This window comes from Amblyraja radiata, chromosome 22, assembly GCF_010909765.2.
Source record: "Amblyraja radiata isolate CabotCenter1 chromosome 22, sAmbRad1.1.pri, whole genome shotgun sequence".
Lineage (NCBI taxonomy): Eukaryota > Metazoa > Chordata > Chondrichthyes > Rajiformes > Rajidae > Amblyraja > Amblyraja radiata.
Genome location: NC_045977.1, coordinates 21,121,027 through 21,136,211, shown reverse-complemented (window position 1 = coordinate 21,136,211; position 15,185 = coordinate 21,121,027). Strand labels below are relative to the sequence as shown.

The following is a 15,185-nucleotide window of genomic DNA, read 5'->3' as shown; positions in this document are numbered from 1 at the left end:
TTTTGCAATGTTCAAAATCCAGGGGCGACATCTGGCAGTCTCATCATGTCGTGCGCCCTGTCACACTGTCACCTATGCTGTCCCGCGGGTTAGGGACCACAGATGGGCTGTAAAATATTCTTCCTTCAATGCATGGATTTTAAACATGAATATATTAAAATTAATATATTAAAAATCAATTGTGCAAATGAAAAGATGTCTGAGTCATTCAGTTTTATTTACAGATGTATTGGTCCACTTCCAGATCCAATCACTGTCACTAACTTTTCACAGGGATGGATTCAGTGAGTGTAGACTAAACTCCCCTCCACCCCCCTCTTCCCCCCCGCCTGCCCCATCCCTCCTTCTCCACTCCTCCCCCCCCCCACCCTTCTCCTCTCCCCTCTCTTCCTCCCTTCTCCTCGCTCCACTCACTCCACTCCCCTCACAACCCCTTCTCCCTCTCTCCCTCCCTTCTCCCATTATCCAACCACCCCCCTCCATTTCCACAACACTCCCCATTTGTGGACCCAGCCTGTAACAGCTAGATCCCACTAATAGTACTGCACAAAGGCCACATCATCTGTTTTAGTAACATTGACTATGGGATAAATGCAGACTTTGGGAACAATAGCCCCACCACCTCGCCTTGCTTCAAACTGTGTGGTGGGTATTTGGACTCGGTGGCCGGAGCAGGTGGATGGCACTGGTACATTGACAACATTGCCTGTACCCAGTTGAAAAGCCCGCTGCCTCTGGGGGTTTGGAGAGACCATTGGAAGAGAGATCTGCCCTCTGGGACAACTCGTGGCCAACAGTTTAGTTCCCATGAGGAGCAGGCAAAACATTGGGGGTTCGAGTCCAACCCCTGGGGCCGCTGTGTTACATTTAGTTTTGAGATAAAGTGCCGTTCAGCCCACCTGGTCCGCACCAACCAGCGATCCCCGCACATAACACTATCCCCCACACGCAAGGGACAATTTATACTTATACCAAGCCTATCAACCTACAAACCTGTGCGCCTTTGGAGTGCGGGAGGAAGCCCTAACCCTAACCGAGCATCACCCGCAGGACAGCAAACGTCATCGTGTATGTCGTACAACTACGGGCGTCACCACGCAAAGTGGGACAGGCCCTTAACTCTGCCTTCATTTCTATTATAAGACTGTTTTTGATGACCATCTAAATGGGCAGTACAAACAAGACAAACAGTGGTTTCATTTGTAATGCAAAGAATACAGCTGCCAAGTTTTTCTTCTTATCTGTCTTTGATAATAGCTATGTGGTTATTCAAAACATACTTGTATTCTGAAACTGGTTTTCTAAGTATTAAAACTTGCATGGGCAATACCTTAATCCTAAATTGACTTGCAAACTAGTCTCATCAATAATTAAACTGGTAAGTAAGATGACAGCGACTGTTACCATATATTTGCTTGTTCAGGTACTGTTCAAAAAGAACGTGAATAATTTTGCTCCATTGGAAAGCCCTTGTCATTTGCATACCTGATGAGCGACACTCAAAGCAGATGCTCTTCTTCTGAGCCCTGTCACGATAAGCGATCGTCTGCGTAAGCAAGAGACAGAGGAACATATTCAAACTTTTCAAAACCTTGGGGGCAGGGGAAAGAACACAGTCTCCCACTCACCATTAGAGATCCTGGTCTCAGAGTGGCTGCACACAAGCCCAGTATGAGGCATGAACACACCATCTCCCAAATCAACAGGATTGGAGGGCATTAGTTGCAATGCGTGGTTGTACAAACCTGGATTGTTTTCTCGAGAGTGGGAGATTCAGGGGAGACCTGATTAAAGAATATAAAATTATGAATGGCATGGATAGGATAGAGGATCACAACCTTTTTCTCCCAGGGTGGAGATATCAAATGCTTGAGGGGATAGCAGAGTGAGACACATGAAGTATGAGATATGGATGGAAGAGGTTACGTGGAGAAGGCAGAAAAATTAGGTTCAGAGGGAAAAATAGATCAGCCAATGACAGAAGCTTCGATGAGCCAAATGGCCTAATTCTGCTCCGATGACTTACAAAGGGTGTGAATTGTGAAAGGAATGAGGGAGAAGGGGAGAAATGGGTGCAAATCCAGGTGGGGCACAGTGAATGAGGTGGGGGGGGGGTGGGGGGAGGGGGTTGTTGTCAGTCGGTTAGTTTCCTGAAATTGCAGAATTCAATGTTCATAGCGTTCGGTTGCAAGCTACTCAAGCAGAACGTGAGGTGCTGCTCCTCCAGTTTGCACATCAGCTTGGTGTTGGTGAGCACCCGACCCCATCTCAGCTGCCTGCCAGTCATGATGCCAGCATCAGGACTGGAGACAGCCAAGGTCTTCAGCTCCAGAGGCAGTGCAAAGCAATCAACAAGTATACAGTGCCCTCCAGAATGTTTGGGACTAGGTGCTGAGAGCTCTCTTATACCTGCATTAAGGAGGCAATTAAACACACCTGAGCAATTACGAACGCCTGTGAAGCCATGTGTCCCAAACATTATGGTGCCTTGAAATGGGGGGACTATGTGTAAACACTGCTGTAATTTCTATGTGGTGAAACCAAAATGTATAAAAGTGGCCTTTATTAAAATTTGATAATGTGCACTTTAACCACATGTGATTTTTTTTAAATTACAAATCTCAAATCGTGGAATACAGAGGCAAATAAATAAATGGTGGGTCTTTGTCCCAAGCATTATGGAGGGTACTGTAGCAAGGGCTGAGGACCGGCACAATGAGTCTTCCTCATAGACATCTATAAATTTATAATTGTCTTTAATAAATGCATTGCAGTAATTTGTCTGGTACAATCTCCAGACTAAATGGATAACCAAGTGGATTTTGTGGAAATGTTGGAGGGTGAGGGTGGATACAAGAAAGGTCCTATGAGAAGAGATTTCATCGTACAGGTCCACAACTTCTCACACTGACTGGCTGGTACCTCGACCCCTTCGAGGCCGTGACCTCTGCTGCTCCGGCAAAATGGATAATTCAGAAAGGGACAGAGGGAAGCTGCAAATTAAACTGGAGGCACAAGAACGGCAGAGGCTGGAAACTTGAGCAAAGCAGGGCAGCATAGCTGGTAGAGCTGTTACCTTACAAAGCCAGTGATCCAGATCCATTCCTGACCTCTGGTGCTGTCAGTGTGGAGTTTGAAAACTCCACACAGACAGCACCAGAGGTCAGGATCAAACCCAGATTTCCCTGTGACCTCGTGGGTTTCCTCTGGGTGCTCTGGTTTCCTCTCACATCCAAAGAACGTGGGGTTGTAGGTTAATTGGTCTCTGTAAAATACAATTGCCCCTATTGTGTAGGGAATGGATGACAATGTGGGACACATAGAACCAGTGTAACCAGGTGACCGATGGTCGGCAAGACTCAGTGGGCCAAAGGGTAGGTTTCCATGCTGAATCTCTAAACTGGCTGTTTCTTGTGCTGTACTGTTCTATACTAAACGAGATGCTGGAGGAACTCAGCAGGTCAGGCAACATCTGTGGAAGGAATGGACAGACGACTAAGACAGCCTGAAGAACGGTCCCGACCCAAAACGTCGCCTTTCCATTCCCTCAACAGATGCTACCTGGCCCGCTGAGTTCCTCCAGCACTTAGCGTTTTGCTCATGGTTCCAGCATCTGCAGTTCCTTGCTCTCCATTTAAACTGCTCAGGCAGCCCGGCAGCGGGTGAGAGCGGGAGAACCGGCCTCGAACCAGGGTGCAGGAGGAACTGAGATCCTGTTTGCGGAGCCGTGAATCCGCCCCTCGGCTCTCCCATTGGAAGAGGTTAAAGGGATACGTGTACAAAACGGAGCCTGCAGAAGGTACTCCTGATGCCAGTGCACTCACACGCTGGATACCCCTCACCTCCACTCTCCATCCCTGCTCCAGGTAAGTGACAACAATCCCCCAAAGATTGACTCTCCGCTGAAAGTGATCTTAGATCCCGATGCTGGCGATTATTAATCAGTTTCTATACTTGCTCGTGAAGCCGTTTGAAAGTCTGGTTTGGTCTCTGCTTAAAACTGTTGAAGTTTCAAAAAAAAGTGCGATAATGGAATCGTTTTTGAACAAGTGAACGAAAAGAGCAGGCAGGCATCTCGAGTAAACGCCGTTAATTACCTTAAAGTTCGGGAACAGTGAGAGATAATGAAAGGCAACGGGATAAAATATTACTATAATTATCAGCGATGCTGCAAATAATATGAAGTTCCCGAAAATGTGTATAATTGCTCCCTATCCTTGAAATGCCTCACACAGTCCCAAGTTTTCATTTGGGGAAAATGCACCAAGTTTTAGGGATTTTCTTTTTGGAAAAAATGCACCACAGTTAAGTTTGCATTTGGGGGGGGGTGTGTACCTGGTCCAAGGATTTACATCAGCGGAAAATGAACCTCGTCCAAATGTTCGCTGAATATGGACAATAACCAAATTTGGTCGGGGGGGGGGGGAGGAACGTAATGTGTCTACGGGGTTTCATTAGGGGAAACTGCACTTGCAGTTGGGGGCGAAATGCACTCGTTCGTCCAAGGGTTTATATTTTCGGAAAATGCACCTCGTCCAAGATTTTGCATTTGGGAGGAAATGCATCGTGTCAAATAGTTAGCATTTGGAGGAAAATGAACCTCGTCCAAACATTAACATTAGCGGGAAATGAACCTCGTCCAAAAGTTTACCTTTGTGGGAAATGCACCATGCTCAAGAGTTTGCATTTGGGGGGTAAATGCGTCGTGTCCAAGAGTTTGTATTTGACAAATTGCAATTGTTTGGTGTTTATTTTGCAGTCGGTTCCCACGCTTTGGCTACAATTGACCAGCGGCTCACGGGCGATGCAACGGGGGCGAAGGAGCGGTGCGGAGCAGCGAGGGCCGAGAGGATGAAGTCGCAGCCGCCCTTGGCCGCCCGCTGCTCGGCCATGGAGCTGCACCTGACGGCGGCCTGCACCTGCCGGAGGCGGAGCCGCTCGGCGCTGTCCCGTGCCCTGCGCGTGCCCGGGGGCGCGGGAGGAGGCGGCGGGAGCGGGAGCGGGAGCGCGCGTTCCCGCGGCCGGCGGCGCGCACCCAGCGCCCGCGAGCGCAACCTGCGCCGCATCGAGAGCAACGAGCGCGAGCGGCAGCGGATGCACAGCCTGAACCGCGCATTCCAGGCGCTGCGCGAGGCGGTGCCGCACGTCGAGGCCGATCGCAAACTGTCCAAGATCGAGACCCTCACTCTGGCCAAGAACTACATCGAGTCGCTCACCTCAACCATCTTGGGCATGACCAAGGAACACCCGCCTCCTCCCGGCCGCCAGGGGGCGCAACGTCCGCCGCCTCCCGGCCGCCAGGGGGCGCAACGTCCTCCTCCTCCTCCCGCCCGCCAGACTGAGCGCCGATTGACTCCTCCTCCTCCTCCCGTCCGCCAGGTGGAGCTGCCATCTGCGTCGTCGCGACCTCCCGGCCGCCAGGGGGAGCAGCGGCCGCCCCTGAAGAGTCCTCCTCCCGGCCGCCAGGGGGAGCAGCGGGCGCCTCCCACACGCACTGGGCGGGCGGCTCGAGCCGCGATGGAGGACGAGGACGACGACGACATTAATTCAGCCGACGGCAGCAGCCCGCCCCGACGCTGCTACCAGCTCCACTGAGGTCCCTCTGGATAAAGGTGGGCTTCACACCGCCGCTGGCCGCCTCCTCTCCACAGCCCGCGGGTCTCCCCGTGGAAGCGCTGGGAATGGAAGCTCCTGGCCCGGGCTCGACGTTACTCCAGCCCCGGGGGAGGGGGCTGCGGCGGTGAGGGAGTTCCAGGCGGCTTCATCCGGATCTCCACCTTAGGAAGGCCCCATGTACATTGAAGAGACGGGCCGTGGACCCGCCGAGTGGATGGAGATGTCTCCATGTGTTTTATTACTACTATTGCAGTGTTTCATGTGGATAGGTGGGGAAGTGTCATAGTTTGTCAATCACCCTGGTCTGAAGAAGGATCCCACTCCGAAACACCGCCTCTTTTCCCCACCGCAGATGCTGCCTGGCCCGCCGAGTTCCTCCAGAACCCTTGTATTTAAGTTAAAATTACAGTATGTATTTCGCGGGTGCGGCAGCATCTATGGATCATCTCCTTCGCTCCATAGATGTTGCCGCATCCGCTGAGTTTCTCCAGCATTTTTGTCTACCTTCGATTTTCCAGCATCTGCAGTTCCTTCTTAAACAGTATGTATTTGGCACCGGGTCTGAGCCTCAAGCTCCCACGAAGATATGAGTTGGCTGATAAAAGTGGCTGCAAAATGGACAGCAGTAGATAGATTCCAATTACTGCCTATAGGAGATAACGTTCGCACATTTAAAGTCAATTGGAGGCCAATTGTCATTGATGTCAATTATAAATGAGCATTACAATGATTGCACAATGATTATGCACAGGCAGATTTGAATTGGTCTGGGCATCATATTTGACACAGATATTGTGGGCTGAAGGGCCTGTTCTTATGCTGCGCTGCTCTATTCCATTGTTGATTGTTGCCTTCACTTTCCTTGTGTTACCCACCATATTGCTGCAGCCTTTAACTAACCGCTACTGATGCAATACTATCCCATACAATAACACTGTTCCTAATAAGGATGAAACCCACAGTGTCAAACCCAGTGTTAGTGGAACTCAGTGGGTCAGGCAGCATCTGGGGAGGGATGGACAGATAATGTTTCAGGGTCAGGACCCTTCTAAAGTCCCTCCTTATATGCTGCCTGGCACCCAGAGTTCCTCTGTTATGTTCAAGATTCCATTATCTGCGGTTACTTGTGTATGGATTTAAAGCTTCGTATCTCTTCACCCCCCCACCCTTGTGGTATATCTGATGTTCCTGTCTCTGGGAAAACACTGATCAGCCACATATCAGACATGAGAAATAAGCAGAGTACTAGAGGAACTCAACAAGTCAGGAGTATCTGGAGGGAATGGACAGGCGATGTTTTGGGAAGGCCCGTTCAGTCTGAAATGCCACCTATCTAATTCCCTCTCCAGATTCTGCCTGGCCCCCTGAGTTACTCCACCACTTTGTTTTTTTCTATATTTCAGCATCTGCAGTTCCTTGCGTCGCTAACAGACATGAGAGGTTTCACTTTGTCGTGAACTTTTTGCAGTTGCAATATGTGGGAGATAGCTTGCCTTCTGGGCTCTTATTGTGTAAGAAGTGCAGTAGGTACCATTGCAAGTTAAAACTATTAGCACAAAACCAAAACAGGGCCTTAGAGATTACTGCAAAAAGTAATAATTAGAAATGTTTAAAGGGCATCTGCTGCTAACTCCATGACCTGGAGGGTAATAGGTTGTTGGAGATTGCTAATTAAAGGGGCTGCTCCTACACCTCTAGCTTCATTTCACCTCTGTGCTTTTAGCAAAACCCAAAAAGCTGGAGGAACTCATGGGTTAGGCAGCATCTGTGAAGGGTCCTGACTGGAAACATCTGTCCATTCCCTCCACGGATGCTGCCTTATGACTGAGTTCCTCTAGCAATTTGTGTTTTACTGTGCTTTTATATTACCCACTTTAGCACAGTGGGTGGATGCAATGTGAGATATTCTCACTGGACCAAATTTTAAAAAGCAATCAGGTGGAGGTTGCTTGTGCAGATTGCACATTCCTGTCTTAGTCAGGAGCGGGATCATTTGGCATTTGCCAGGAAGCACGACCTTCCTTTTATGATCTTTTGTAATATACCAGTTGTACCAGATTTATTAATGTGAATTTGCTGTGAAAATTTTGTCCAGATGACAGGAGTCCAGTCCTGTCCTTTTAATCTATCAGAATAGTTCTGGTGCTCTACAGAGTTTAACAGTTAAATATCTGATCAGACCGAGGGATAGCATTAATTGATGGTTCTGACTATTTTGGCCTTTGTCACATTTAATAAACTCTCCCTGTCTGCAATAGATTATCGATCAGCATTAATGATAGTTGCTAATCTCTTGACTGCTATGTAGCCTGGGCGTTAACCCATTTACAGTGGAATGATACTGGCTTCTTATGCTAGTTTGGATCATTTAAAGTTCCATTATTTAAAGGTGTTGTCAAGCTCCCTTCCCTGCTGATTGGCCTGTAATTGCAAGTTACTGTGCCATTTGTAATTTGCTTCTGTTAATAATTGGTTGGCCTGTAAAATAAACCCCAGCTCCCAGGTACTGTGCAATACAGTTGGTGATCTATCCTTTAATTAGGGATCAGTGTGCAAGTTATTTAGACTACATTTGTTCGATTTTTGCAACAAACAGAAGCCAAAAGGAAAATTGCCACCTTGTTTGACGCACTATCAGAAAACAACCACGATCTTTTGCCGAGTTTCGTATATCCAAAGATTGTCGCAGGAAATAAACAAAATTCAGCCACATGAGCATAAAGTGCCTGCCACCAATTTGGTTTGTTATGTGTGCAATGGGTAATGTGAATTTTTTTTTAAGTGACCTGTTTTAAGGTACAGATACATGTATTATTTATTTTTTAAAGACTGCCCCCCCCCCCCCCCCCTTGCAAAAAACCCCAAATAACATTATTTAAGTTTATATTTTTAACCTGCATGCATTTTATTAGACATTGAAGTGACAGTCTTATTTGGGAGTGCAATGCAATATTTATATCAATAACTGACAGTTTTTAAAGAGATGAAATCTGGAAGTATCTGCTCTTAAAAATCAGAGAAACCATTAATAGGTATGTGGAAAAGCTGAGTTGATTAAGGAGTCAGCAGGATACACAGATTTACAGCAGCATCTGATGATGTTCCTTGAAAGTGGCATCACAGGTACATGTTTAAGCAGACTATCAGCGCATTGACCTTCATCAGTCAGAGTATTGAGTATCGAAGTTGGGAGTTCATGTTATGGTTGATCAAGACATTGGTGAATTTACATTTAGAATATTGTGTTCAGCTTCAGTCACCCTGTTATAGGAAAGATGTTAAGCTGGAAAGGACGCAGAGAAGATTTGAGGGTGTTGCCAGGACTCGAGAGCCTGAGCTATAGGGTTGGGCAAGCTAGGACGTTATTCCTTCGAGTGCAGGTTGAGGGGTGAACTTATGGAGGTTCATAAAATCATGAGGGGAATAGATAGGGTGAATGCACAGAGTCCTTTACCCAGCGTACGGGATCAAGAACCAGAGGTCATAAGATTAAGGTGAGGGGGAAAAAAATTCAATACGATCCTGAGGGGAACCTTTTTTTCTAACACAAAGGTTGGTAGGAATATGGAACGAGGTACCAGGGGAGGTAATTGAGGCATGTACTGGTTCATTTAAAAAACCCTTGGACAGGTACATGGATAGGATAGGTTCAGAGAGATACGAGCCAAACATTGGCAGGTGGGACTAGTGTAATGGGGCATATTGGTCGGCATGGTCATGAGATGGTCTTGGCATCATGCTCAGCACAGACATTGTGGGCCGAAGGGCAATATGGAAAGGAAATTGGATTCAAGTCAGAAAGAAGAGGATGGTAAAATGGTTGATGTACAAGACAATGGCTGGTTTGTGCAAGGTGAACAGTGGGCAATCTTTACCATTAACAGATGGCTCAAGGATGAGAGGACAGTTAACATTTTGGGCAGAAAATACAAAGGATGTGTAAGGTAAACATATTTTATGCTATTTACTCTCTGGAATATAAAATTATGACAGGCATAGATAGGGTAGTTAGAACCTTTTTCCCTGGATGGAAAAGCAAATATTAGAGGGCATAGTGAGGGGGGCAAAGTTTAAAGGAGATGTGCAGGACATGTTTATTTACGTAGAGAGATGTGGGTGCCCACTGCCAGAGTTGGTGGTGGTTGAGGCAGATACGATTGTGGCATTCAAGAAACTTTTGGATAGGCACATGGATGTGCGAGGAATAAGGTCATTAGGAGTAGAATTAGGCCATTCGGCCCATCAAGTCTATCTCTCCCTCCTAACCCCATTCTCCTGCCTCTTCCTCACAACCTTTGACACCTGTACTAACCAATGAAAGGATATGGATTATGTGCGGGTAGATAAGAGATGCTCTTGGCATCATGCTCGGTACAGACATTGTGGCCGAAGGGCTTGTTCCTGTGCTGTGAAATTGGTTGGAAGAGTGTAAAGAGAAACAGAATCCTTCCATAGACACTTGAGAGAGAATAATTGCAGAACTATGGTGAAGAAGTGGGAGAATAGGGCCAATTCAAATAATTCTACAGTGAGCTAGCTTAGGCCTTTTGGGCTGAATGGCTCAATACTGTGCTGATACCAGATATTAAATGATTCAAGGGATATGGGGAAAGTGCAGGAAAATGATGATTGTGGCAAATCAGCAACAACATTGATGAACAGTAGAGCAAACTGGAGAGGCCAGATGGCTGAACCCCGCACCCATTTCAGCTGTAACTAGATCTGTTCTCCTAGGAGTGGAGAAAAACTAAGTAGGGACATGATGAAAGTGTTTTAAATAATGAGGGGTCTAGATAGAGTGGACTGGAGGAAATGTTTCCCTATAGCGGCAGATAAAATTTGAGTTAATAGATTTAGGGTAAGGGGGAAGAGATTTACAGGGAATACGATGGTGACCACCTTCACCCAGAGAGTGGAGAGTACCTAGAAGGCACTACCTGAGACCATGGGTGAAGCTGGCCACTGAGTGTTTAGACGAGCACTTGAATTGGCGTGGCATTACGCTATGGAGCAGGAGCTGGGAGATGGGATTAGTATGAAAAGGTGCCCTCTGGTCAGCAAGGCCAAGTTGGGCTGGACGCGTACTTATTCAAATTGTTGTTCTAATTCAAATAATTTTTCAAATAGTTATATACGCCTTCTGTTTTGCATATGTGATGAGAGTATTGAGATACATGCAACAAATTCAGTATGTAAAGATGATGGAACCCGTTTAAAATGTATTTACATATGAGCCGTTTAATAGCTTCTTGGAAATCCTTTGAGGGACTAGTAATGGGGGCTGGGGTGGAGAGTTGGTCGTTACTGTTCTCTTATGCCTTTCCAAAGTTAGGTTAGGATGCAGTTGTGCTGCCAGTTGTAGACAAGTGGTGGGGCAGGTCTCGGACAAGACTGTAACTCACCGCTGTAGCAGTAAGACCATTTTTCTGTAGGGTTTTAGTCACCGGTCAGTTGAGAGCATATCTGCCACTAACTAGCACACCCACCCAACCCTTGATGAGCCCTGAACACCCACCGTGTTCTTTTCAATCAGGGTGGAACCGTGATGCATTAGTTCCGGAGGCCCAGGTTCAATCCCTCTTCGAGTACTAGCAGTTTGGTGTTTGCACGTCCTTCCTGTGACTGTGCGCGTTCCCTCCCACATCCTAAGAGTGTGCTGGAACTGGCTACTATAAGTTACCCTTCGTTTAGGATCATGGCAAACAGAATCAAAGTGGCATTGATGGGCACGTGACGCTGGGCAATAAGAGGGAGATTGGGATTGTTCCTGAGGAGTCGGTGTGGACCTGGTGGCTGAAAAGACATGGGTAGAATGTTTAGTGACGGCTAGTTCCCTGCTGCCTACAAGCACCAATGTTCTTGTTGTTTTAGCATGACTTCATGCAGTAAAAGCCATTGTATAATTATTTTTTTAAATTGCTGTAATTGTTATATGGTTATATGGTTAAAGCTGTAACAATGATTTATATTTAAACTCCCTTTACGATATACAACAAAAAGTAACTTAAGATTTTTTAAATACGTGATATTAAAATCTGACAAGAACTACTACATTAGTAGTAGGACAAGTGTTGAAAATCATGGTGGGAAAGGTAGATTTTAAGGAGGAAAGAGGCACGGATAAAATGTTTTAGGTGAAGACATTACTGATTGTAATGGAATGAAGAAAACCAGGGATGTGTTAGGATTGGGGAAGCACAAATGTTAGACGGTTGTCGGCTGGAGCATGGAAAGATCCAAAACTAAGCGTAGGACATGTAGAAGTTTGCGAGCTAGCTGGCAGGTCAACTGATCTGGCCAACTGCTGGAAGATTGATTGGAGCAAAAAAAATGCCGATGGCTGACATCAGATGGAAACAGCAGTGGGAATGCTGAGTTGGTGATACAGCATCTGGTGGGAGAGCATGAGAATTAATGTCAAAGATCCTTTATCAGAACAGGAAAAATGAGAAAGCAAGCATGACCTTCCCTCTATTCTCCCCAATTCACTCTACTAATTAATACACTTGTTTTTTCACTTTTCTAGTTCTGATGAAGGTTCCTCTGCCAGAAACACGACTTTCTCTCCCCACAGATGTTGTCAGATCAGTCGAATGCTTCCAGCATTCTGCTTTCTTTTCGATTTAACATTAGATTAAGGATCAGCAGCACCACTTATACTCCCTAGTTGATACAAGTAAATCAGCACAGAACCCAGCTTTCCATTATTGTAGCATTTTTTCAGTTTATCTCATAGGAAAGCCAAATTTCTGTGGTTCCTATACACTTTGTTCAAAAGCAAACTCACTGTATATGTTAGAAATATGGCAAGAACAGAAAGGATACAAAGGTCAGGAGAGAAAGTTAGTGTTTCACCACCAATGAGCTTTTAAAGCTGATTCCTCTCTCCATAGATGTTCGTTTGGTTGTGTGTATAATGTTGAAAGTTTTTGTCCAGGTTATTGTATTTGGGAATGTATACGAGTTTCATACAGGAGGATCCCGTGGCTCCGTTAAACTAAGAGATCTCCCCAATCTTTAGAGAAATAGATTTAAGTTTGTGAATGTAGGTTAGGTTGCTTATTAAGATTCATGTAGCTGGATAGGACGACACAATAAACTTTCTTTTACACCTTAATAAACCAAAGAGATTTAAGTATTGTGCATTTTCACCAGTCAATTGTGATGTAAAATAATTTTCAGACAATGTTCTATTCTCACTGCTGATTTTCTGAATGTTTAAAAAAATAAAGATCGCGACAAAATGAGTAATAACTGAAACTAAAACTGTTTATGATTCTTTCTTAAAAATGTCCCAATACAAATCCAATAACTAATTACCATTCTCACTCATTAGCAAAGTGAATGGAGTTGTTATTATTAACAGTGGCACTCACCACTAATCTAGGCTCTGACGCCTGTTTGGGTTTCAACAGGACCACTTGGCTTCAGCCCATCCTCACACCCTTGGTCCAAACATGGACCAAATAACCTACTTCCAAACAAAGGTCTCCTATGATAGAAAATGATTCAAATCCTTTGATTATTGAAAAATATAATTTAAACCAAAATGTCACTGTTAACTTTTTAAATAATTGGCGGTAAGTTTTACAATCATCAAAATACATTCAGAAATAGTAATGACTAGTGGACAGTGAGATTTTGTTAAGTGATATGGCACAGGAGTTTGGGTAAGCAAACTATTAAAGTTAATTATTATCAAAGCTAAAGTTAGCCAGGACTGCAAGAGTACACAAAGTCTTCCAAATATCTAGGAGCAGTAGATGAGACTGATTGCAATGGTGCAGGAAACCTTTCAGCCTATTAACTCTTTCTTACCATTTATGAGAAGTCGCCATATTCGACTTTAAGGGTGTTAGGGGTTATGGGGAGAAGGCTGGAGAATGGGGTTGAGAGGGAAAGATAGATTAGCCATGATTGAATGGCGGAGTAGACTTGATGGGCCAAATGGGCTAATTCTGCTCCTGGAACTTATGAACTTTGTCCTTGGTGACTGGTGCTTTTGAGGTAAATGCCCAAATAACATTGTTGTCCGTAAAGTAGATCAAGATGTTCATCCTCACTGTCAAGATGGAGTTTGGAGTGGTAGTATGTCAGTAGGCGTAAGAAACCACAGCAACAAGCAGTCATACCGAGGTACGCACGTTTTGAGATAGATTCCTGGACTGAGCCTTATCAACTGAGGGATTGCTGGCAAAAGTGGAATGGAAAAACACCCCAAAACTGAAGGAGTGCCGATTTCTTAGAGTCTCTGGAAGATGTGGATATCTTGAAGAGGTTGTAGAGGATTTGAGAGGAAGGGAGATTTAATTTGGGAGTCTTTAATAGACCAGGAGGCACTGTTGGCAAGAAAACTCAGGGTAATGGGTGTAAAATACTTAGTGCAAGTTAGGTTGAGGGAGCAGAGGAAATTTGTAAGGGAAAACAGGCATTAAAAGACAATTTACACAATTTTATTATATTGTTTTAATTATAGGGGCTTTTAACTTGGCCGGTCTGGCGAAGATCTGACAGCTTGTTACTGCAACCAACTTTCAGCTGAAAATTTAAATTCATCTTTAAATTGTGAAAAACTAGAATCGTGACAAACATATCAAATTTCCACCGAGCCCTACCTTTAATGTCAGGCAAGTTGATGTTCTTCAAAATGAGATGAGGACAGCTCACAAAACTCCCAGCGATTTCTAACACATCCTTCCTAGATTTAAATGCACACATACATCGAGAACAACAACTTGTGTTTAACTCGCCTGTTTTACATTGCCAAATATCTCAAGACGTATCAGTTAAAATTTACTTTCATAATGTTCCCGAGTCAAATGAGATACTTGGGGAAGGAATCGAAACCCTAAAAGTCTGCACAAGGGTCTTGACCTGAAACGTCACCTATTCCTTTTCTCTAGAGAAGCTGTCCGACCCACTGAGTTACTCCAGCTTTTTGTGTCTACCTTCGGTTTAAACCAATATCTGCAGTTCCTTCCTGCACGCCTATTCAGTGGCAGGAGTTACATTAGGCAATTACAAGTACAGCTGCCAGTGGTGGAATGGTTACATTTGGGGGTAAGACAAGGCTATAATGGGACTAGCTGGAGTTCTAGGCTGGGAAGAGGGTAGGGAGTAGGGAAAGGGGAGAGTAATAGAGTCATACAGCAGGGAAACAGGCCCTTCAGCAGCCAACGTCCACGTCGCCCTTCTAAGCTAGTCCTATTTGCCTGCCTTTGGCCCATAATCCTCTAAACCTTTTCTATGCATCAGACTAGGAGGGTTTTCAAAAGGAGAGAATTCCAAAAATAGAGACATTTTTCAAATCCTTTATAGGTCAGCCAATGTTGTAGATGGGAGTTGGGACAAATCCGAGATAGGACAAAGGCACCAGAGTTTTGCATGAGGATGGAACTATGGAGCTGATCAAGACAGCATTGAAATAGTCCTGTGCAAGGGCAGTACATGACCTTTCAGTCCATTACCACTGACCCACAGAAAATGGCATTACATTGTGGCCAAACATTTGTTCTTCTCCCAATCCCAATGTTGCATCTTCCTCTCCAACCCCACAAACCATTGTTTGC

General features: G+C 45.3%; 1 protein-coding gene and 1 long non-coding RNA gene across 2 annotated transcripts; one reads left to right on the top strand and one right to left on the bottom strand.

Moving 5' to 3' along the window:
* Nucleotides 1–77: 77 nt before the first annotated feature.
* On the bottom strand, nt 78–3,130 carry LOC116985678. The gene is made up of 3 exons (XR_004415332.1): nt 3,077–3,130; nt 1,405–1,546; nt 78–107 (listed from the first exon to the last, which is right to left on the bottom strand). It is a non-coding gene; the product is annotated as an uncharacterized LOC116985678 (long non-coding RNA).
* Nucleotides 3,131–4,879: 1,749 nt separating this feature from the next.
* Nucleotides 4,880–8,247, top strand: bhlha15 (basic helix-loop-helix family member a15). Its single transcript, XM_033040561.1, has one exon. It carries the CDS (start codon nt 4,891–4,893, stop codon nt 5,593–5,595), a length of 705 nt encoding a protein of 234 aa, XP_032896452.1. The 5' UTR covers nt 4,880–4,890; the 3' UTR covers nt 5,596–8,247.
* Nucleotides 8,248–15,185: the final 6,938 nt, after the last annotated feature.